A 25,982-nucleotide genomic window follows, 5' to 3' on the forward strand; every position below is an offset into this window, starting at 1 on the left:
ATGTTCTGTGATTTGTTATCAACAGAAAATATCTTACATTTTATTAAACAATGAGTACAAATGATTCAATATTAAATTTAATGTCAATACTATTTTATAATATGGAATTTTGTATCACTGATCTACCTATGGTAAATACTATATAATACATACAAACACAGTATTGATGTTAAATTTAAGTATCAAAATTAAACAATAATTTCAAAATTACATATTGTAATGGGAAAAGGAAGTAAAAATAGGTAAACTAGATTTAATGTATTATATATTATTTTTTATTTTTATTGATTTTATTGAGCTATACATTTTTCTCTGCTCCCCTCCCTTCTTCTGTCCTCCCCTTTCAACCCTCTCCCATTGTCCCCATGCTCCCAATTTACTAATGTCTTTAGTTTATGTCTCAATGCACTTGAAGTTGAATTTGATTCCTTATAATCAGAGTTCCTAGAATTTTTGTATATTAACATTTAACATTTTTAATTACAGGCTCTTGAAGATATATATATTGATCAGCGAAAAACCATTAAGATCTTACTAGAATATGCAGACATGATCTTTGCTTACATCTTCATTCTGGAGATGCTTCTCAAGTGGGTAGCTTATGGCTTTAAAGCCTATTTCTCTAACACCTGGTACAAGCTGGACTTCATGGTCGTCCTTGTATGTATTTTTTTAAGAACTATTTTCTTTTTACTCTCATCATTTCACCTTATTCCTACCTTCTTCCTGCCCCCCACAGCCTCAACATCAGCATCTCACTTTCTATAATTTCCCCATCTGTAATACTTAATTTTTATTCATATCCTGTCACTGCACAACTTGAAATATTCAACATTACAGTTCTAGATCATTTTAATAATTCACCTGTGAAATTACTGATGAGAACAATTTTATTGAACAGTATCTTGGAAATACCACTAAAAATCTTTAAATTCTACTGAATTGGCTTTTAAATATGACATCCACATTTTGACTTTCGTGTCGTCATCATCATCCTTCAAGGTGTCAGGGTTTCTCATGCCAATTCTTTGCTGACATTCTTGCTCTTGCCAAGGTGCAGCTTCTGTTGTTTTCTGCACAGAAATCAAAGTGAAAGTTATAAGGTGAATGTCATTCAATGCACTTCTGTTTGTGGGACCCTATAACAGTCTGTCCTCCTCAGAGCAGAAAATCCTTCCAGACCCTACGTGTGATGAGATCATCTGCCACTCTGCTTCACATCCCCCCTATTATTCTCCACCCCGATATCTCATCTACCAGCACTGGCTTTTGAAACGCTTCAAATTAGCCAGTGTGACTTCTGCCCTATTGCCTGGTACTCATCCCACAATCTGGGATTTTGCTAGTATTTTTGTTATAGCTAAAATGAAACCTTTGAAGTCCCTTCATCCTTTGCTACCTAATTAAAACTACAACCACCCCAGTATTTTCTTTGTCATTTTTCATCTCAATAACATTTAGGAGTATTATATAATTTATTTGCTTCTTTTTGTTTTTGTTTTTGTTCTTGTTTTTATTTTCAGTTTGTCTTCTTATACTAAAAGATAAGTGCTGTTAGGGCATAATTTTTCTGAATATTATTTTCCCTCCTTTATCCCAATGTCTTCTAGGCATACCATAGAGCTAATAACATTTACCCAAATACTAGTTTACTGTCTATACTATGGACAACTGTGGAGGCTTTTCTATTTATAATTAGTGACTTGCAGTAGGTAGCCTGTGTCATCTAAGTCAGTTCTTACCATTAGCCTTATACTCCATAAAACAACAGAAAAAGACACTGCACATCTGCACATCCGTACACTGCACATCAATGCTCCCTGTACGCTTATGTACATATGTGTTTCTAAGGCTATCTCAACCATCTTTATAGTACAGAATTAAGAACAAAAAGGTATTATTTCTCTATATTGTATTGAAAATATAAGAAGCATATAGATATAACAAAAGTTTTATTATAGCTATACCAATCTTGTTTAATTCTAAGTCCCATATATTAAGTCCTGATGATTTTCTGAATATAAATTTACAAATAATGTAACTTTATAACTATAATTTTATAATTATGCTTTCATATAATTAAATTAATATCTTTCTTCATATCTGGTTTCTGAATTCTTGTTTTATATGTTGCCTTAACCATAATAATTCAGAGGTGAATATATGAATATATTCTATATCTAGTTTTAATGAATATATTTCCATTGCCATATTAAAAGTGATCTTATTTTAAACTAAAAAGCAATATAAGTATTAATCTTGATAATATTGAATATCAAATTTATATATAGATAGTGGTATTCATTTCTGAAAATGACTACTGTCAAATTGTTTTTTAAAAGATTTTAATGAAAATGATATTCTTACAATTTGTATTATTAAGATATTATGAAATGTATATTTAAGTGTTTTAAAGGTTGGATGGTAGGTTTTGAAGTGTCTTTTATTATAAGCACAAAGCTCATTATCACACTCTTTTTTAACGTTTTTCAGGTGTTTTGTCTTAGCTTAATAGGCAAAACCCGAGAAGATCTGAAACCACTCACTTCCATCAAATTCCTTCGAGCACTCAGAGTTCTCTCTCAGTTTGAAAAAATGAAGGTATGACAGAAGACTTAAAACTGGGCCGGGAGTTTTCATTTGGGCCCACTACATTTCCACGAATTTACAGACTTTATTGTTGCTTTTCACGGTTCTTTTAAAGCAGAAAAATAACATATCACATTTCATGCAAATAGAGAAGCTCTAGCTCTGTTAGTGCTCTTTTAAAGACTTTAGTAGTTGATAATAAGATACAAAATTAACAGTATAAATAAAGATAAGTTAAAAGTTGACAGGTTAAATACAGTTTCAGAAACAATGTATTTCTAAACCATATATATATATATATATACATATATCCCGTGTGTGTGTGTGTGTGTGTGTGTGTGTGATGTGCTTGTAACTACTGGGAAATAAAACTTCAGTCAGTTCATTAACTATTTTAGTATTTCAGTGAATTCTTTATTAATTTTATAAATGTTTTGATCACATTTACCCACAACTCTTTCTTTGAACTTCTCCTAGATCCACCCCTATCTCCTTACATTTCCTACCCATATAATGTCTTTTTCCTGTGTTTTATTTAATAACTCATTGACTCTAATTTGTGTATACTTCTGGGTGTGAGAAATCCACTGGAGCTGACCCACCAAGAGCCACAACCTTAAAGAAAACTGACTCTCGTTCACCAGAAGACATCACTGTCCACCGCTCGTCATTGAATAACAGGGGCTCAGGAACCTCTTGATCCTCTTTCCACTCCATCCTAAAATGTAGACTTGTTTAATCTGTGGCGGCAACAGTGGTTGCTATCAGTTCCTGAGTACAGGTGTCCTGTCGTGTCTTAAATACAGTTTCACCCTGGTCTTTCCTGACCAGTGGCTCTTACAGTCCCTCTGCCCCTTTTCTACCCTGGTTCTGGAGCCGTGGGGAGGAAGAATGGTTGAATGTTCCATTCGTGGCTGAACACGCCACAGTCACTTAGCCACCACTCTCCTCACATTCTCCTGTTGTTTGGGCATTAACTGTTATCCGAGGCATGGAGAGACTTCTTCGGCCATGTCTAAGAATTGGACTAATCTACAGCAAGAGAAATACAAATTTTTAAGATAGTTTGATATAATGTTCATTTAACAAAACAATAGTAGCAGATTTACCTCTAGGACCTGGTCAGGCAGCTTTGCAGCACTAAACATGTCTCCTCCTGAGGAGGATACCTTCCTTATATCCAACCAGAAATCAGGAATTATCCCCATAATGCTTACAGCTATTGCACCTTGGCCATATCTTGTTTCACCATTCATTACTGCAGTTCCCAGCACTTGCAGCATTTTTGAAGGTTTTTAAAGACTTTCCCACCCCCCAGCAGTCTGCATAGCACATTCTGGTATAATGATGAAAGTTAGTATAAAGGCAGCTTTCAATGCCCACCTGATTTCTCTAGATCTTGTGACCAGTGTGTGTGGTGTCTTCTGCAATAGGGTCTCATCATCACATTCTCATGAGAGACAAAAAGTAATGAGAATACTGGGACCCTCAGGGTCCAACTACTCAAGAGGAGATATCCCACACATGCCCTAGGCTTTTTGTTTAACAGCCTATGGCTTCTTGAATAAGCATAATCCCTATGTCGGGTGTCTGCAATTAAGCTATTAAATGAATATATGTAGATAAATACGTATATGAATACATATAGAGAGAGATTATAAAATAGTAGGTTTCCATATGGCTTTAGAAACATCCTATGTGTTAATTGTCCCTCCCCCAGCTCCTATCCAACCCCACATAAACCTCATCCCAATTATTCCTCTTTCGTTCTTCTTATCACCTATGTTCTAGTCACACCCCCCCCCATTCCCTTAAGGTCCTTCTTCTCCTTTACCACCAATGGACCCATTTTAGTTCAAATTAAACAATGCAAAGATTCCAGGCTAAGATCACATAAAAGTATTAGAGAACATGTAATGCTGGTAGTTCTAGATCCGGGTTACCTCACTCAGCACAGTGTTTCCAGCCCAGTCCATTTACATAGGCATCCCATAATTTCATTTTATGGGAGTTAGAGCTGCATGCTCAGTAAACCAATCCATCACCAATATATCCATTTCGGCTTCATTTTTTCTGGGCCGTTCATTTATTGCCTCCTTTGTAAGTCCATCCTTTCAAAGATCATAAGCTTCAAGTCAGTTCTCAGTCCATTCCCTATCACTTTTTATATACTTTCTCCACAGTCTAATTAATGCCTTGAACTTAAGTTATCTTAGCCATTCTAACATCATATACAATCTCACTGAATGGGTGTGGTCACTGAATAAAAAATTTAGTCTAGTATTTGAACTAATCAGTTTTGTTGCCTATCAATGATGTACCAATTTTTTACGTTTAAGACCTTTTAGTATATTTTTATTAAAATCAACTATTTAGATGATTCCAACACTTGTATATGAATTATTCAATCTCTGGATATGCATTTTATATGATTCACTATGGCACTATATTAATGAGTATTTTTAATGTGATCAGAAATGAAGACTGTTCTCCCTTCCTGATCTAAAACATTCACTTGTTTATTCTCCAGGTGGTTCTGACAGCTTTGATAAAAACAATGTCACCCACTTCGGGTGTGTTTCTGATCTGCCTAATGACCTGGCTGCTTTTCAGTATTATCGGAGTATACTTATTTGCTGGCAAGTTCTACAAATGCATAGACCCAACAAGTGGAGAAGTATTCTTTATACATGAAGTTATGAATAAAAGTCAGTGTGAAAATCTGGTATTTAATGAATCAATGCCCTGGGAGAATGACAAACTGAACTTTGATAATGTTGGAAATGGTTTTCTTTCTCTGTTCCAAGTGGTGAGTATACTTTCTGAACTATTGAAAACAAGTTGACTTTCAATCTAGACCTCATCATTCAGAGTTTTAGAGCACTAAACAAAAAAAAATTAATGTTTGCTTTTTATTTACAATAAAAAGTTTTCTATAAAATTCATCCATATTTATTTTACTTTCGACAGGCAACATTTAATGGATGGCTGGGAATTATGTATTCAGCAGTTGATTCTGTTGATGTAAGTAGCTGACATTCACAATGTCATTATCAAGATGATAACTTAAGCACAGATCACAAGAGTAAATTATAAGAGTTAAGAATTTCAGAGTTGGTGTTTCATGGGCACTGAATATTTTCCCAATAACACATCAACAATTGAGTCTCAGCTATCTCTCTTGAAAGATTGTTATCTTTTTCTTCACAATAACTGGACTAAATAAACACATTTAAAAGCCCAAATGAGCAAAGCCATGAATAAGACCATGATACTCTTGCACCAAGAAGCTAGGAAAGCATTTGATTTATGTATTGGGGTTGGGTTTCTTGTCATCAGTTGTCTGATGAGTCTCATGTTTTAGAAAATTAGTATCCATGTCTTACTAATTTGTTCACATTCAATTTTAGGTATATATGCAGCCTCTTTATGAATACAACCTATACATGTACAACTATTTTATCATCTTTGTTATCTTTGGACTATTTCTCCCTCTGAGTATGCTGGTTGGTGTTACTGTTAGCAATTTCAACAAGCAGAAAATTAAGATAAGTATAAATATTCTTTGTGCTTAAAATTAAACAACTTTACAAAAACTTCAAGAATTGTCTTATTGATTTAATGTCATTGTTACATGCTAAAAATATAAGTGAACAATAACTAATGTACTTATATATTGTAAACTTTATAAAACACCTAACCTTACTGTATATGCAATATTCAAAATGTAGTCAGACAAGAGCTAAAGTTAAGAAGTTTCTACATTTATGTGTGTGTTTATAAATAATAGTGTAATGACCTTACTATGTCTATAGACAAATATGTGCGTACATCCAGAAAAAAAGTCCTATTGTTGAAATAGAGTCTGTCTGACTATTGTTTGATATAAAGAGATGATATTCTTCAAAGCATTGTTAAGGTACATTGTCATTTTTGTGATCAAGTACAAGACACAAATGATGATATATGGTGATTAAATGTATTTCAGATTTGGTATTACACAAACAAGGAAATCTTTCCAGAAATATACAAAATCAATGAGCTCTAATTGACCAAAATGGATCAATTTCAAGATACTTCTCTCTGTACCTACAATCATCATCAGCTCTGTCCAAATAGCGACAGTGTGTGTGTGTACATGTATATGCATATGTATGTACCCACATTTGCCTATCCATATAGAAACCAAAAGTTAACTTTGACAGAGCTCACCAAACTAGCCAGTGCATGCCAGGGATCTGTCTCTGCGTCTGCCTGCAACTTTGAGATTACCTGTGAGGTCCTCCTACAGACTTTTGTCAGTTCTTAGAATCTCAGAATTATCCCTTTGTTTACAAGGCAAGCGCCTTGGCCCAGGCATCTCCCTAACCATAGAAGAGTTCCATACATCAATGTGTTCTAAACCTCTAGAGTCATAACCAGCATGGATCCAGCCTAAGTCAGAAAGCTCTTTTTTAAGTAAAGAAAGTTGCAGATCATAAAACGGATGCCTAGGCATGTTTAGCAGGTGGGTCTGCTACTCAGGGGGAGCAGAAAGCTAAATGGTAACCTATGGTTTGAGTCGATGCTACAGCAGCCTAGGACTGACCCCCAATGGGACAACATATTAGAGTTTATTTCTGGGTTTCATGATTGTGGTACATGCCAATTCTAGTGACGAGATTCTGACTTAGAAAATAAACATTGACTATTCCTAGATTAAAGACACTCTTCACTTTATATATTTTTAAATGAGATACTGAAATTAGCACTAGAAACACAAAAATGAATCAGCTGTTAGATAGGGTGCTATACTTTCAGAATTATTTAAAAGAATCTTTCAGTTGCATTTGTAAAATATGACAATAACTGAATTTATACAAATGCAAATTGATCCAATTCTAATTTTATTTATTCCTTCTTGTTAAAAGACTCAAATGTTATTTGTTCAAGTCAGTTCTTACAGTGGGCCTTCCTTATCTCTAAGAGAAAATAGAAAAGTGTAATACAGATGATTGAACATCATGTATCCTATGTATTTCTTATGAATTTTCATATAGAAATATCAAAAGTTGACTAAGTAAAGAATGATGACCAGGTCTCTGAAGTACACATCAGTAAAGAAAAGAATTAGATGAAATGCAATTCAATTTTCATATATTTTATTTATTTATTTTTTTTACCAGGGAGGATCAAATATCTTTATAACAGTAAAACAGAAAAAGCAGTACTGGGCACTGAAGAAGCTCCTGTATGAAGACTCTCAGAGACCAGCACCCCGTCCCATAGTAAGAAAATATTATTTTAAATTAAATAAATTTATTGGTGATAGAGTGCTTTCCTAACTAACCCTATCACCATGATGCTTGATCCCTATCACCATGAATAAGTAAACCCCTTTACCAAAAAATAAAAATAAGTAAATATAAGTTTATTCATTATCTTTTTTTAAATGTTAAAAATGTGTTTTATTAACAAATATGTTAGGTGTAGTGGGGCATGCCTGTAATCCCAGCACTTGGGAGGTAGAAGCAGGAATATGAGGAGGTCATGGCAAGTCTTCACAACATAGCAAGTCTAAGACAAGCTTAGTTCACATTATCCTGTCTCAAAATATAGAGATAAATACAGTATGTATGTATGTATATAATCTTTTGACACAATTATAAAATACATTCTTTGACAAAGAATTCACGTGTTCCATTTTGTATTATTTTGAGAGGGAACTTGTAGAATCCAGAACTATGTATATACTTATATAAGTATATACAGTAACTCGTTAATAGATATTGCACCTTTCTTCACCTACAGAACAAGATCCAAGGCTTCATTTTTGACCTAGTAACACATCGTGTCTTTAATGTTATCATCATAGTTCTTATCTGTTTCCAAGCAACAACCGTTATGATACAAAATGATGAGCAGAGTCCACAAATGGAAGCTGCCATCTACTGGATGAACTCCGTTTTTGTTGTGCTGTTCACTCTGGAATGCATGCTGAAGCTCGCTGCCTTCCACTGCCACTATTTCACCGATGTGTGGAATGTTCATGATTTTACAGTGATCGTTTTCTCCATTACAGGTGAGGTTTGTTTCTGTCAAATTTTCTATATGGAGTTAATTCAGTTGATCACAATGTCTACCAAGATAGTGACCCTTCAGAAGCAAAATGATGAGACTATTTTCTTCCTCAAAAGAGGGAATTACTGTTCGTAATGTATATATTTTCTTTATACATTTCTTGTGTTATAAAGCTTAAAGTATCTGTCACAAACATATGATACCTGCTTGGTAATCTGTAGTTTGTGACATTCCAGGCTGCAAGGAGAAGGAGCTCTTTGTATTAAAGTCGCATGACATTTAAACTCACTAAGATTTCTTGCTTCCAAATTTAAAAAAAAAAAAATTTCCAACCTTTGCAGCATTAGAATTTTAGGATTTAAAGGATTTTTGTCACTAGTGCATAGTTTTAGGGTTTAATGAATTTGTGTCTAATTTTCTCTTCCTTGGATAATCTCACTCTTTGTTGCCAAATACATTCCATTAATCCTCTTGCCAAATAGACTGGGCTCTGCAAATAAAAGTTAGAAATAATTTGTATACGTACCTAATTTACAGACTCTCAGAGGATACATGTGCACAGCAGTACACTCTCCATACTGCTGTTATGTAAGAAGCAGGAGTGCTAAAGCACATAAAGAGGGAAGGGTACCTTGTCAGTAAATGATGGTCAGAGAAAACATCATATAAGAAGCAAATTTAAACAAAGACATACTAGGTAAGGACATAGACAGTCACTAAGTTTAGGACAAAATGATTTTGGGAATAAAGTTTATTTAGTGTTTGCTTCTGTATAACCAGAATGTGAACTTCATGAGAGTAGATAACGTTTAAGAGTCCATGATGTCAGATACTGCACTTAAGGCTCGGGGATCCTTACAGAAGAGGGCGCAGGAAATCTGTAAGAGCGAGAGGATCAGGAAGTTTAATGTGTCTCCTAGAAATGTCAGAAACCACACCCATAAAGTCTCCCCACTATGACTGCTTAAACAAGGCTGAACAAGGATGCTAGACATGCTCTGAGGGTAAGTCAAGGAGATCTTGATTCTACACAAAGAACTACAGATAACTAAGGATTGTTGAGAGTAAAATAGTCTTTCCCAAGGAAGAGCACATCAGTTGGTGACCCAATACCAAATAGCCAGCCCTGAAAACATACATGCAATAACATTATACAGACTGAGCAGGTTATATTTATTTATTTAGGCGTGTGTGTGTGTGTGTGTCTAACAACAATTAATGTAAAAAGAGGCCATGAATTTGAAAGAGAGTAATGCAAGGTATATGGGAGGGTTTAGATGAAGGAAAGGGAAGAGAAATTGAAGTGATTAGGTGTCGGGGACCAGCTTTGACAAAAAACTTTTTGACAGGGTAGGGGCATTGGGATTTAGAAATATAGTAAAGAATATGAAGCCACTTTTAAAAATAATAAAACAGAAACATATAGAATAGTACCTGGAGGGAACTCCAGTGAATACTGAAATCGCTCATGTTTAATTTCCAATTTCTTAAAGTACCCCTAACCACAAAAGGTAGGAGTAAGACAAAAAAGGTGCTTTAACAGGGTACAAGGAAATGAATAGACCAACTGAAGGTCACGGGCTCGGCCTGCTGACGCGAGAACAAAACAAGTCACACTCACACCCTAGACCAAAACATTCTGTAAGCAAACCTCTCCCTGGGTGGAATCCAATGCTATCATCTTAAAGGAACTTGAACCTTAGTCTTTTGTTTGAAGCAGAAACATATCTGCTTCTCTATTCCTGAAATGCAAGGTCTGGCTATTAGCCACACCTGTTGACAATATCCTTAAAGGAAAAGAACTCTCTGGTGGAAATCTAGGTGGGACCTTTGTTTGAGGTAGAAACCAAATAACCTTGAAGGAATTTACATAAATCCCAACTCTGACCTTTGGTCAGTGTTGACATAGGCTCACAGTTTTGGGCCTCCACAATTAGATTATAATCTCAAAAAATTAAAAGAAAAACTTTTAAAGGTCTAATGATATTAACCATGACTTTCATCGCAGAAAACATAAACTACCCACCTGAAAGCACATTAGCACTTTCGGAATTGTCAGTCCTTTCATTAGAATAGTGAATCCATGCCACTGACTACTGAGAGAAGACTGTGAGAAGATTGATAGAAAGCTACAGAGAGCTGGAAGAGGCACCAGGAAGAAAACAACTGAATTACAGAAGGACAGTGAAGGGAAAATCAGCCCGTGAGAAAGTGATTAAAGCCTGATGCTCCACTCTTCTGGCCCCAGGCACTGATGCAGGCATCTGTAGTAAAGTAAAGAGTATGGTTGAGTTGAGTGAGATTGTGGAAGCCTGGGAGGAGTCCTTTATTGAGAGAGAGGCTGGGGCGAACGGGCTGGAGCCATTTACTAAAGCCTTTATCTGAGCGTAAAGGATGAAGACTGTGTGGTTCACAGAGCCAGGGCATAGGAAAGGACTGAGTGGAGCAACACAATCCACAGAGAGTCAGAATCTGATCTCTTAATAAAAAAGATTGAACAAAATCTGCCTGCGAGTCCCACTGAAAAGCTACAAAGATCCTTATTCTGCTTTTGGCCTGAGAAATGTAGAGGGAAGGAGAATATGCCTTCTTCACTTGACATGATTTCATGGAAAATCATGTCAACAGGAGAACAGATTTTAGATAAGGGGTTTAATTTCCTGGTGATGAGCATGTGGATGAATGTGTGCATGGTTGAATGAAGATGCTTTTTGAATAAAGGAAGAGCTTGGGAGACTGGGGAGAAAGGGGATTTTGGCTAGGGTGAAAGACTCACTTTAGAGGGAATATAGACATGATGGAACGTCACAAAAATGTCATCTTTTCGGGCCGTATGTTAACAAAAGTGTCAGCCATGACCCCCTCTCTCGAAAAACAGAGCAAAGCCTCATGACACTTCTCAACCAAAACCCAGTGTGACGTTATAATGAAATGCTTACAACTTCTACTCATATTTAAAGTTCTTTGGCCTGAAATACTACTTATAAAAGAAACAAAATAGATTACAATTTACGATTCGCTGAATGCTATACATTTTATACCTGTAGTTATCAATAATGTCTTACTGACTTGCATCATTAATGGCTATCATAAGTTAATGGGTTATGAAATCTTTGAGAGAAATTATATTATGCATCTCCCAATATTTACATGATACATTTTTAAAGCATTCAGCATGAAATTGAGCAAAATTCCTTAATCCAGCAATATTCAGAAAAAAATTTGATTATTGACCTACAGTGTACATTTGGTCATCTATGATTTCAGAAGTACCTTATCATGACAGTGTAGAAAAATGTCTTCTGAATTTGGTAAGTACCCTAGTCATTGTGACAGTTAATATTTAGCTCACCCAGTGTTCAACATGCTGTTACATGAGCTACGTTAAGTGAGGGATTGACAATAGGTTCATGAGCCGTAGAAAAATAGAGTGCTTGCAAAATAAATGGTGTTTTCTGTACATGGTTGCATTTGGGTTAATTTTGTTGCCTACTTGTATCTCTTCTCACACTAAGGATTGTTGCTGCCTATGACAATAGGACAACACTTTGTGCCTCCTTCATTTGTGCAACTAATACTTCTCTCTCGGGTCATCCACATCCTGCGTCCCGGGAAAGGACTGAAGGTGTTTTATGATCTGATGCTACCGTTGCTGCTGTCACTCCCTGCATTGCTGAACCTTAGTCTTCTCATCTTCCTGGTCATGTTCACCTATGCCATCTTTGGAATGTACAACTTTGCCTATGTTAAGAAAGAAGCTGGAATTAATGATGTATCCAACTTTGAGACCTTTGGAAGCAGTATGCTCTGTCTCTTTCAAGTTACAATATTTTCTGGTTGGGATGGCATGCTACATGCAATTTTCAACAGTCAATGGTCTGACTGTGATCCTGATAAAATTAATCCTGGCACCCAGGTCAAGGGAGATTGTGGGAGCCCTTCTCTTGGGATTTTTTATTTTGTCAGTTACATCCTCATATCATGGCTGATCATTATTAATATGTACATTGTGTTGATCATGGAGTTCCTGAGCATTCCTTTTAAGAAAAAAAACAGGACCTTGAGTGAAGATGACTTTAAGAAATTCTTCCAGGTATGGAACAGGTTTGACCCTGATAGGACCCAGTACATAGACTCTAGCAAGCTTTCAGATTTTGCAGCTGCTCTAGATCCGCCTCTTTTCATGGCAAAACCGAACAAGAGCCAGCTTGTGGCTATGGATCTCCCTATGGCTGCAGGTGACAGAATTCATTGCCTTGACATCTTACTTGCCTTTACCAAAAGAGTGATGGGAAAAGATGAGAGAGTGGAGAAAATTCTTTCAGAGATAGAGTCTGGGTTTATCTTAGCAAACCCTTTCAAAATCACATACGAACCAATTACAACCACTTTGAAACGTAAACAGGAGGCAGTTTCGGCAACCATCATCCAGCGTGCATATAAGAGTTACCGCTTAAGGCAAACTGACAAAAACACATCAGATATCCCTGTAATAGATGACGACAGAGATGATACCGCTTCTAAAGGTGTCCGTTCTGACAAAATCGAGGAAAAGACATCTATTCAAACCCACATCTAATTTCAGTTCTCATTTCTGATTTCTTCCCACATCTCCCAAACACTTAATGTTTAAGTATGAGTACTTATCGCAGAGTAGAGAAAATAATTACATGTTTGTGTGGCCACACATCTCATCTCCAGGCCAAACTCATGTTCATGTTCAGTCTGCCCTATACGTCAGGGCCAAAAGCACCTCAATATTGGTGCAGTTAGCTAAAGCAGATTACTGTTGTAATTTGGCTATTTAATTTTTTACATGGCTTGTCTGGTGTTGTCTCTAGTGGAAGATGAGTGGGAGGAGATGGGAAGAAATGACAGTAAAATTCAGCAGCTAAATATTTTTCCTTTTCTATCTTTTATATGATTTTACAGGCTAGGTCACCACTCCTGGGACTTAGTTTCAAATATGTGATACTTCCTTAAATTGAGACTGTGCTTCTGAAATAAGAAGTAGTGGGTTAAATCAGAAACTTATATAAAGAAATGCTTCTGGCTGTAAGGGAAAATGCAGTTCTTCAGAAAGTGCCTTTGAGTTCAGTCATAGAGACATTGGGGCTAATTTGTAACATATACTTCTTAAGTTTGGCTGAACGCCTCTTTTTGCTTTTCTTCTTTGCTTTTCGTATGCTTGCTTGGTTCTGTTGTGACAGTGGTGGTTTCACAGTTGTTTAGTTCTGATTAGTGTATGTTGGCTCATTGGTTAGTGTGTGTTGCTTCATTGCTCTTAGACTCCTCCTGGTTCCTCATCACTCTGGCACACTGTGCATGAGGTCCAGCTCAGCAACAGATTGCATTCATAGAGCAAGAAGCATAGACGAATCTACACATTGAACCTACATTTTCTGTATTTTTGTTACATTTATACTTTTTTTAAAAGTACACATTTACTAAATAGATATACTAGATATATAAAGGTTAATGGACTAAAGCTTCACCTCATTATCAAAACTGATGGATTTTTTGCCATTTATCCACAGCAAATGCATGCTATCACATAAATTAGAAGAGTTCAAGGGAACCAGTGTGCCTAGGGATTTTCAGTGCCCTAACCCTTAATTAGGAAACTGGTCAATTGAAAGTTCTTTTCATTGCACTTTGTATTTCCTGTAACTTAAAAAGGAAAGTGATCCTTAAAACAATAAGGACTATGAAATAATAGACAAAACTAAGTTGGTATTTTATAACATCATTGTATGTAAATTAATTTTAATCGCTCATTTATCTTTCCCTTGTCATTTGTTCTATATATTGTCATACATATACGTGCTCATAAAATGTTTTATATTTGAGAATCTGTAAAATAAAAGATTAATTTTCACTACTGACATCAATATAAATAGTTGATTTTTACTTATTCATAAAATTGTTTACTTCCCTTCATGTAGTGTGAGACTCTGATATTTATTCCATTTATATGAAAACTGATTTCACTGTGCCTATGAAGTCCTTCAGAATTAGACAGAAAACCATACATATTCTGTTGACTTGCAAAGCAAGCTTTAAATGTGTTTTATGACACTCAGTGCATTCATGTCCTGGAGATTGTAATTTGTGATTAAATGCATGGTCTTGAGCTTTAACTTCTGTTATCCACTTCCGCTCCTCAGAAACTTAGTAAATTAACCAACGTCCCTTGAAAGATCACCTAAGTAAATGTAATTTCAGAGTCCAGTGGGTTATTTTGACAAAAGTATTTCCCTTTCATGGTTCTCTCTGTCACGTGATGGAGACAGGAAAGGCGTGGGAGGTTTAACTGGTGACAGCTGGCGTATTATCTCAACTTCTTGGATTTCCAATTTCTGGGAATGACTTAATGTGGAAATTGCTGCAGATACTAAAACTGAATTGTGACTGGCTTCGTTTCCATAAATCCCATGAAGACCACACACTAATTTGAGTTTAATATCATTTTGCTGTTACTTATAAAGAATGGTAAGCAATAATCATCCAAAATTGCAGGAAGGTGAAGGACTGTTGCCATGTGTTCTACTTTGAGATACTGCAAAACCAAATAAATGCCACCTGTTAAGCACACTTGGCTTTGTTCATTTTTATATTATAGGTTTGTAAGCCAGATTAGCAAATTCGATTAGTAAATGTGTATGTAATATTCACACAGTAACTTATTCATTTTTTTCATTCTCATGACTGAGTGAAAATCACCATGTTGCCTGTGGATCTCTGATGTTTACGTGTCAGTGTTTGATCAGCTATCAAATCTGTGAAAGAACAAACTGGGATTTTACTGACTCACACTGTATTTGAAATTCATTTAGTATTATCTCTGTATTTAGTCTTCTATTTTACTAACACAGGATGTATTTCAGTTTTAATTAGAGGCTTATCAATTGTAAGGGCTTTCTAGAAAACAATTTTTATTCTATTGGTTTCCCCACTTCCTTTTATTAGTTTTATCAATTGTTGGTATAAGGCCACTTGTTGGTTCCTGGCTGCTTAGCCCTGAAATCATCACACAGAAACTATGTTATTTAAAACACTGCTTAGCCCATTAGCTCTAGCTTCTTACTGGCTAACTCTTTTTTTCTTTTTTTTATTTATTTATTAAAGATTTCTGCCTCCTCCTCGTCACCGCCTCCCATTTCCCTCCCCCGATCAAGTCCCCCTCCCTCATCAGCCCAAAGATCAATCAGGGTTCCCTGCCCTGTGCGAAGACCAAGGACCACCCACCTCTATCCAGGTCTAGTAAAGTGAGCCTTACTGGCTAACTCTTACATCTTAATTTAACCCATTTCTAGTAATCTGTGAATCACCACGAGGTCGTGGCCTAACAGCAAAGTTTCAGCATTTCTGTCTCCAATAGCAGCTCCATGGTTTCTCTTGATATCGCCTCCTTTCTCCCAGCATTCAGCTTAGTTTTCCTCACCTAGCTCTGTTCCCCTATAGCTCTGTTATAGGCCCATAGCAGTTCCTTTATTTATAGATGGTAATCACAGAATACAGAGGGAAATCCCACATCAATTGATTTCTGTTATTATTCTTTTTTTTTTAATTGAAAAAAAAAATTCCGCCGCCTCCCAGCCTCCCATTTCCCTCCCCCTCCTCTCCCTTCTCTCTCCCTCCCCCCACTCTTCTCCTCCTCCCTCTCCAGTCCAAAGAGCAGTCAGGGTTCCCTGCCCTGTGGAAAGTCCAAGGTCCTCCCCCCTCCGTCCAGGTCTAGGAAGGTGAGCATCCAAACTGGCTAGGCTCCCACAAAGCCAGAACATGAAGTGATAAGGGGAGAAATCCTGTCTTGAAAAACCAAATAAGCAAGTAAGTAATACCTTTCATAATCAGAGTAGTAGTTTTCTATAAAGGTATTTGCTGCATCTCTAGCTCTCATCAAAGACTCTTCTTTCCACAGCAAATACCTTTAGAGAAAGCTACAACTCGACAAAATGCATAGAACAGTTGACTGTGGGATTCTCAGCTCCAGCTGATCTACCTAACAAACAACACATGCTCCAAAGGCACAGGGAACACTGAAGAAGAAGAGATGGAATGATTGTAAGAAGAAGAGGACCAAGAAGTCTACTGTGATTGTGTTTTCCAGATACGACAGAGAAACTATAACCATGAAGTCTCAAAAAACATGGCTGCTTAAAAATATGTTCACAGTCACATCATTTGCCATGTCAGCATGGATGAGGGAAATCCCACAGGTTCTCAACCTTACATAATGAGCTTATAGCAACTAACAACTGGTGACGGTGGAAACTAACCTTCCCCAGAGGTGAGTCTTCTAATAGTTACCCAGTGCCAAGTGATCAGTGCTAAAAACACATAAATACACACAAGACTAAATGGATTCAGGAGGTTGTATTTATGCATTTATTTGTATGAATATTGCTATTGCTACATGTATTTAGGTGTAACAATAGTAATTAAAACATAAGAGGCTGTGAATCTGAGAAGGAGATGTAGGTGGCATGGAAATGGTTGGAGAGATGAGAGGGAGGGGAGAAGTGATATGAATACATTTTAGTTAAAATTTAGAAAATAAAACAAAACTTTAAAGTTAAAAACTGGCTATGGAACCAAGCAGAATGCTCATTAGAAGACAGAATGGGTAAGAATTATCTTAAAGTAATTACTAACATTAACAATTAGGAGACTAAAATGTAAAACAACTTTCATATTTCATCTTACTCCCGTCAAAGTGACCAAGACCTACAAAACAAGAGGCAACAAATGCTGGCTGGTGAGGAAGTGAGGAAAGGAAACTCTAATTCACAGTTAACTGCATTATAAACTTGTTGGGCCTCCTGAGACCTGGACATGAGGCCTACTGTAACTTCCTGAGCCTAACTCTAGTTTGGAGACCTGTCTTTGGCCATGACTTCCGTATATGAGTGGCTCAGCACAGCCCGACCTAAATCTGCCTCTGCCCAGCCACTGCTGATGTGGCAGAATATTATTGGCCCTTATTCCTTACTTCACCTCACCCCATCCCAAGTCTCCCACTCCCATCACAACCTACACAAGTTCCTGCCTAATACAATGAAAAGAGAGCCTCCTTTGACAGACTCCTGTCTCAGTGTGTGCTTCTCTCCAGTGGCCAGGGAGGAGGTCTGGGTTGTCAACACTCACCACTCATTTCCAGGGAAAGTCTGGCAGATCCAGCTCTGTCCCTGCCCTTTCTGTGAGAGAACCTGGCATAAATTGGCATGGCAACTCTGAAAATTAACAAGGAATTTTTTTAAGTCAATAATATATCTTCAAAGTTGTATCACTGCTTTTAACATGCCCAAAGGACTGACATCCTACCCCACAGGTAGTGTTGTTTTGTTTTGTTTTAATTGTTATGTTTGAGACGGGATCTTCCTTTGCAGTTAGAGTGGCAATGTAGCTAGCCAAGGTATAGGCCTTCAACTCAAGGTTGTTTTCCTATATCTGTTTTCCAAGTGCCAGGATTAAAGGCAATTATCTACCCCTTTCTACCCCTGCAATACTATCCCTTGATCCCTGAATACACCATGTCTTATCGTATGTGAAAGAACTTCTAGGATTTGTTAAATAATTATTTTTAGTTGCTCTTTCAATCATTCTTGGCAGTTCAAGTCAAGATAAAGTATTTGTTCTTTCAACTACATGATATGTATTCAAATCAAGGTAAACTCTGACATATTCAGGACAAGTAAGATTCCTCAACATAAATGCTAGTTTAATTAAAGGAGGCACGCTGTTTCAGTCGCAGGAAGTTGCAAAAATTTATCTCTAAGATGCTGTTTTTCTTCTCTACTAAATGGTTAAATATATTACAATGGTGTCACTTCAATGTCTGCTCAAGAAAGCTCTGGATTTAGAAAATTCATGCAAATATTCTATTGAAATGTGGCCTAAGTACGTTAAGCCAAGGTCTCTGTGGCCCCATCCATTGCAGCAACATTCATGTACACAGAAAATGTCTCATAAATAATGTAGTTATAAACAAGTGGCCATTCTGTGCTCTCTTCACTTAATGCTATTCCCAAATACATTCTGAGGGAAGTAACTGGATGCCTTCATTAGCTATTGATCTACACAGGAAGAAGGTGTGATTAAAAGCTTTTCAAGGAAGGCATTGATTGCATGTGCATTAGCTTGAGTTGACCTGCATTTTTCTCTGCAGAATACTGCTGTATATTGGAACAATGATCAAAAAATGCAACACTAAACCAAAATTTGGAAACATTTCATAGTTTCAGGAATCAAAATCGAGAGTAATACTCCAGGGAATGAAAGAGGCCAAAGCAGCTAACATGAACCTGCTTTCTAATGGGGTAGTGATTGTGGAGCAGGATTCCGTCCTGCCTGGGGTGTGTCTGATGAAACAACATGAAGGCTATGAACCTTTTTCTCACTTATTTTCTTAATACCGATGACAAGAAATATCAAGTGGCTCCAAATACCTTCCTGAAATAACTATCAGGCATCTTCAGCATAATTATATTATCTTTTTATTATTGAAGATGAAATTATAGAAGATTACTTTTCCAATCAAGGATATGTATTAAATTTTAAATATTACACCTTTGTGGATATATATCAGTTAGCACGATTATTTAAACTTTTGTCACTATTGGTTAGAATGAAAGAAGATGATCTCATAATTAGGTAATACACTGCAAGTACAAAGCTCTTGACCCTTTGCGCAAATACTCAACATAAAATGGAAATGTGACATACTGTCTATACATTATTAAATAGGACTTACAAGTATTTGTCTGATTGCAATGTTGTCTGTGTGTTTCATTTTGTTTTGTACTTTTGTATTTTAATGACAGTTGTATTTGGTAACAAATTTCTATCAATGTTTCCTCTACAATATTAACTGTGCTTATGATTTTCTCTTTGATGAAAAATGATTGATTTAGAAATTATGGTCCCATACTGCTGAAGAGTTTTCTATAATTACTCTGTTAAACCTGTATGCTCCACTATTTCCTGCTAAATTTTTTGTTTAATGTGTAAACAATAAATATGCTAATGTGAAAAGACAAAAAAGTCAAACCCTCAGTTGTCATAGTGCAGGGCATAACCACTATAGATATGTTGATTTGGTAATAAAATCTGAATCTTTGAGACAATTTGTGAGGGATTAACTATAATTGACATTGCTCTTTCACAAGAAATGAGAATAGAAATGCATATAAGAAATTTTGTTTAGACATTAAACAGTAGACCAAACAAGAATATTAAATGACAAAAATGAGCAGGAGACAACAAATGTGGGCTTCTCAATCCTACATTAAGTACTACTATAGATTTGACTTAAATATGACTCTATACTATATTCCAAAGGAAGACTCTTAAATAACATGATAAAATACAGTATTTGAGTGAAATGAAATACAATACTTAATAATATAAAATTCATATAGTCCAACATTGACAGTGTTATGTTTTTGTATGTGCATATGTGAGCATGTGCATGGGTGTGCACAAACACATGTTTAGGTATGGTTCAAAGGCTGTCAAGATCAAGTGTCTTCCTGAATTTGTTTTCATCCTTGTTTAAATTTAAATTATATTTATGTATTTATTTGTATTTGCGCATGTGTGTATGCATGTAGGGACATGAACATACTGTAGTACATGTGTGGATACCTGAAGATACATTTCAGGAGTCAATTCTCTCCTTCCACTATGACCGTACTCAGATTGTCAAGTTTGACAAGTACATTTACCCAATGAGACATCTCAAGTGATTTCACTCTTATTTTTGAAGCTGAAACTCACCACTTTAATAGACTAGTTGACTAGCCAGCAAACACTGATGATTCTTTTTTCCCCCCTAAAGCTAGGATGACAAAGCATACATTTTGCAGTGTTTTAACTGGGGATTTTACTGCTTTGTGGAGACACTATGAACAGAGCAACTTTTAAAAAGAAAAATATCTAATTATGGCAACTCACAATTCAGAGGTTCAGTTCATCATCATCACGTCAGGAAGCAAGGCAACATGCAAGCAGATATGGTACTAGAGAAGAAACTGAGAGTTCTTATATCTTGACTCAAAGGCAACAGGAAGTGGTCTGTTACCACGGGTATGACTTGAGCATATATGAAACCTTAAAGCCCACCTCCACAGTAACATACTTCCTCCAAAGAGACCACACCTACTCCAACAAGGCCATCGTTCCTAATAGTGGTGCTCCCTTTGAGTACAATTTTCTTTCAAACCACCACATTCCATTTCCTGGGTCACAAAGGCCTGAAACCATATAATAATGCAAAAATGCAATGCTCGGTGCCACCCTAATATGTTGAAATTACAATAAAGTGTTCTTGCTTATTGCATATGTGACTGGTGGTTTTTTTTTAATGGGGACTCCTAACAGACCCTTACACTGTAACCCCATGTAAAATCAAAATGAAAAAGCAGATCACATACATCCAACATAAAATAACACAGAATATATATTACTGTCCTAAAATATAGGGAAGGGAGCATAGTGAGGAAATACTGGACCAAAGAAAGACCAACAACCACCTGGGCAAACTGCAAGACCTACATCTCCAGGTCTTATCCAAGCATTCTCAAGATCTCAAACTCCTTTCCACTTTGCTGACTGCTACACACTTCTTTATCTTGGGCTGGTTCTACTCCTTGTTTGTAGCTTTCCTTGGCAGGTATCCCATGACTCTGGCATCTATAACATTTTGGGGTCTCCAAGGCAACCCATGCTTCAATTTCACAGCTTCATACACGGTCTCTCTAGGCTTCCATACAGAAACACCTCTAACTTTGCCTGGATTCAGTGACTTTCCTTTTCTCAGAAAAGTATTCCATACTCCTTTCTTCTATTCTTAACTCTGAAGTCAGAACCATACAGCTGAAGCTGCCGAGTTCTGTTGCTTACTGGCACTGACATATGGTCTCCTCATTCAGTTACATCTTCACCATCTTTCTCTTTTCAATAGTTTCCTTCACTGCCTAAACGTAGCTGTTCTGGAATTTGTTCTATAGACTAGGCTGGCCTCAAACTCAGAAATCCACCAGTCTCTGCCTTCCTAGTGCTTGGATTAAAGACATACACCACTACTCCCAACCCTAAACATTTCTTTAATTCATTTTCATTAATTGGAAATTTAACTAGGTGGGATCTTGCCCTGAGATTACCACTCACTTTATTCCATATCTTAATCTGTTTATGACCTTGAATACAGGACTTAGCTCCATCACACTTACTGGTGCTCTTTTTCTCCTCAAATCGTACATTTTCCTGCTCTTTTTCATTATGAATCTGTATAAGAGTGACCACTAGTAACCATACAACAGTGTCTATATTAGGTTGCTTTGATATTTCCTTTGCCAAAAGAATTAATCAAAAAACTCTTCACTTTAGCCTCAGGCAGACTCTTTGGACAAAGGCAAAAAGCAGCCACATTCTTCACCAAAATACAAGACTAGTCTTTAGGCTACACAAAAACACTCTTCTCCTCTGAAATCTCTTGATCCTGGCACCCACAGTTCATAACAGACAGCACCTCTATCTCCATCCTCCTATTAGGATGGCCCATTGACCAACACTTAAGACTGCTTTTCTAATCCGCAGTTCCAAGGTTCCTTCAAACAAAAGCATGGTTAGGTTTATCATAGTAACACCTCAGATCCTGATACCAAATTCCGCCTTAGTTAGGGATTCTATTGCTGTGAAGAGACACCATGACTTTAGCAACTTTTATAAAGGAAAAAGATTTAATTGGGATGGCTTACTTACAGTTCATAGGCTTAGTCCATTATCGTCTTGGCAGGAAGCAAAGCAGCTTGCTGGAGAAGGAGCTGAATGTTCTTACATCTTCACTCACGGGAAACAGGAAGTGATCTGTCACACTGGGTGTGGCTTGAGCATATATGAAACCTTAAAGCCCACTTCCACAGTGACACACTTTCTCCACAAAGACCACACCTACTCAAATAATGCCACTCCCCCTGATAGCGTCACTGCTTTAGAGAGCAATTTCTTTGAAACCACCACATTTGGGCTTCTTTTTATTTGAGAGGTAGAGATTAAACTCAGGTCCTCATGCTACCATGGAAGAAATTTACCAGCAGACCAAGCTCTCCAGTGTATGTTGAGCATTTCATTAAAACTGGCATTCAAAGTAGAAAAGACACAGCAATGTGGCTCTTACTTAAGACAATTTCAGTCACACATAGCAACAGAATAAGTCAATTAGAACATAAAATTAGACACTGCACCTTATATAATTATATATCTATGGGCATGAATTAGAGGACTCTGAGATATAAGAAGAAAAACAAAATATTTTTAAGACCTGGAAAATCCTGGAGATAAAATTTTATTCAAAATAAACTGCATAGCTTTCAGAGATTGGATGCTACCTAAGAGAAGAGAGGAAAGCATACAAATTTAACAGAGGAAGACGATAAATGAAATGAAATGAAATGAAATGAGCCAACCAAGGTACAGGGGGCAGGGCTGCCTGGTCCCACTCTCACCACCTGTGGCCGGTGGGAGAACCAGCATTGAGGTTATGAAAATGGAAGAGTTCATTCTGCCCCTCAGTAACTGCAACACCAGAGAAAGTGACTCCTGCACCTCATCTGGGCAGCACATTTGAGCTGATCTTGTTGGGGGAGTCAGGTGAGCTGCCCAAGGAATGAGAGGAATGGGGAGGTACCTGGCCGTACTCCTCACTACCTGTGTGGGTGGTAGGAGAACTGGCCCTGAGGTCTTGAGAGTGGAAGAGTTGTTCCTGTCCCTCACTAGCTACAGCACTTGGGAGAGTGTCCTCTCAACTTCACCCTCTTGATGGAGCCCTGAGTGAGCTGATCTGAGCACCTGAGAGCCGAAAAACCAGGCAGTTCTGCCCCTTGCTGCTTACTGCATAAGGTGAGCTAACCAGAGTAGGCCAGAGAGCTCCCCGTGGTGAGGGAGCAGGAGAGCTGGGGGAGGGGGAGCTGACCAACCCAGCTACCACCCAGGCCCAGAACCAGAGCTATGAGTTGACCCACACCAACACCCACACCATCTAGGATGTGCTGAAGTACATTTTGCAATTATTTAAGATAAGGCCTTTTCTAATACGCTCAATCAGATGATACAGATGCAGAACAATTGAATTGTAATGAGGTTTGTGGGGGGTTTATGCCAATGATTGGCAAGCTACAAACATTCAAAAGAAAATTGCTACATATTCACATATTCTATTTACCATTGAACATTAACTGTTGCTTCTGTTTGACAGTACAGGTATTTCTATAGATACAGTTTTACTTAATCCTCACAGACTCGTACAAGACAGGGTTACTGATCTCATGATGAGAGAATCAGAGCCTAGAATATTTAAGTAACTCCCCTTACCACATATTTAATAACCTTCCCATGCCTCATGCAGAGACCACTTCCTTCATTGATTTTTGAAATTTGCATTTCTTGGCCTGGATTTAACCTCAGTAGCATAGCATTTACCTTTCATTTTACGGACCCCAACTTTGATTCCCTCGTTTCAATAATAATAATAATAAATAATAATATTTTAAATACTCTTCAGTTTCAACCATAAACATATTACCCTTTGTGCACATACAATGATTTTGAAATTTCATGCTGGAAGAAACAAAATAATATCACATTATTTTTTGGTTTGTTATCAGTTACATCCATAAACCAATTTACTAAGAAAGCTAAATGGCAGGAAAAGGCTAAAGAACATATATAGTCAAAATTGGGACATTTTGTTTTGAATTCCTGAGACCTAAATGTCCTTGTCAATGCAGGGTGATGATGCGGATCATTTCCTGAGAATGTATAATATGAAAGTCTTCCACAACTTAGCAAGCTCCAGCGAGCCAGTGCTCACCATTTCAACCTGCCATCACCATCATCTCATTTCTCCACTCCTCCTGGGGGTCCTAAGCAGGGTGGTATCCTTTACCATGGGGCAGCCACTGAAGAGTTTAGTAAAAGCAGTCATGTCCATTAGGTCTCAGTCTGCATGTCTCTAATGATGTGTATTAAGTTGTAATGTAGGACAAGCTTAATCACACAACAAACTGAGATGTAACACAAAGAGTAGCAAGGTGTCCAGACAATGGGCTGTCAGGGATGGCCCAAGGTGTGTACCAGTCTTATTAAGTGTTTTCCTTGGTTCTCAACTTCAGACTTCCCTTCAGTGGAGATCAATAGTCTAGAGCTTTTGGAAGACTGGAAGACTCTTCCTGTCTCCTTCCTCAGGCTCCTAGGATTCTATCAATTAGCCAATTCATTCCTTGGCCTCCAATCCTTTATTTTCTTCCTTTAATTGAAGAGTCAGAAATAATGCCAAACTTTAGACACAGGAGACAGTTTCCCATAAAACGCCTGCAGTTTTCCCGTAACGATTTAACATAAGGAAATTGACTCCATTTGCTCAGCATTGCTGGGCAAAGCAGATTTTGCTTCTGCTATAGAGATGTCAAGTCAAAAGCTTGCTGTGGTATTTCATTGGGAAATACTCTCTAGCCTGGATAGTAGAGAACTTGAATATCTTCCTTCAGGAATTCATAAGGTCCAAGCAAATAATCAGGACATTCATGCCTGTGCTGATTGTTCAACAGATATGAACTGCCTCTGCTGAGGGACTACAGTCTTGTGTGAGGCAGCTACTAGGGATCACAGAATCTAGGGCACTTCCTAAACAGGATCCCAGATATAAGCTGCCAATAGCCATACTGCCTCTGAGTTGATTAGTCCATTGGTCCCCTGAGGGAAGTAGAAAACAACTGTTTTCATCTGTCACTGCCCTGAGCCAGATCGCAGCATGCGCTGAATGTTCTTTCCCCTTTATAAATGACTATTAAATGTGCAAGTCCCTACCAAGGGTAGATCAAGAAAATTATTGTATATATGTTGTGAGCTTGCCACACAGGATTTTAAGTTGATTTTGAAAATAATGAGGAAAGCCAAAAAGAAATAGCATCTATTTTTTTCCATTAAAGATTCAATTTTATACGGAGACTGTATTCTATATACTCATTTGTGTTAAAATTTTATATTTTACAGTATGTAATGGAAATTCAAACCATAATTTACTCTAACTTTAGTGCGCCATATGCATTTTTTCACTAAATATTTGAACTTGGCTGTCAATAGCAAGTCAAACTCCGTATGTATAAAACTTTGTCATTTTCCTCCATTAAACCTGCTTCTCTGACAATCTTCCTTTGTTTTGGAAAATGAAAGATTTGTTAGTGAAGCTATCATCACCACTTGGACACTAGCTTGTACTGGTTACCTCTGTGCGGTCCTTTGTGTGAATTCTATGACACCCATTTTCTCTCATG

General features: G+C 37.1%; 1 protein-coding gene and 1 long non-coding RNA gene across 2 annotated transcripts in view; one reads left to right on the plus strand and one right to left on the minus strand.

The window, feature by feature from the left end:
• The window catches only part of Scn7a (sodium voltage-gated channel alpha subunit 7), a 76,867-nt gene extending 61,409 nt beyond the window's left edge, over nt 1-15,458 (plus strand). Inside the window, exons 18-25 of the mRNA XM_057755189.1 lie at nt 487-660; nt 2,494-2,601; nt 5,120-5,398; nt 5,560-5,613; nt 6,000-6,137; nt 7,752-7,856; nt 8,380-8,650; nt 12,165-15,458. Coding sequence (XP_057611172.1) covers nt 487-660; nt 2,494-2,601; nt 5,120-5,398; nt 5,560-5,613; nt 6,000-6,137; nt 7,752-7,856; nt 8,380-8,650; nt 12,165-13,228 — 2,193 coding nt within the window. The 3' untranslated portion in view covers nt 13,229-15,458. The remainder of the gene's footprint in view (nt 1-486; nt 661-2,493; nt 2,602-5,119; nt 5,399-5,559; nt 5,614-5,999; nt 6,138-7,751; nt 7,857-8,379; nt 8,651-12,164) is intronic.
• LOC130864588 (uncharacterized) overlaps nt 1-25,982 on the minus strand; it is a 193,927-nt gene that overhangs the window by 1,966 nt on the left and 165,979 nt on the right. The window contains exon 4 of the long non-coding RNA XR_009055991.1: nt 865-1,073. This is a non-coding gene — a long non-coding RNA (uncharacterized LOC130864588). The remainder of the gene's footprint in view (nt 1-864; nt 1,074-25,982) is intronic.

The sequence above is a fragment of the Chionomys nivalis genome, chromosome 22 (genome assembly GCF_950005125.1).
Source record: "Chionomys nivalis chromosome 22, mChiNiv1.1, whole genome shotgun sequence".
Taxonomy (NCBI): Eukaryota; Metazoa; Chordata; class Mammalia; order Rodentia; family Cricetidae; genus Chionomys; species Chionomys nivalis.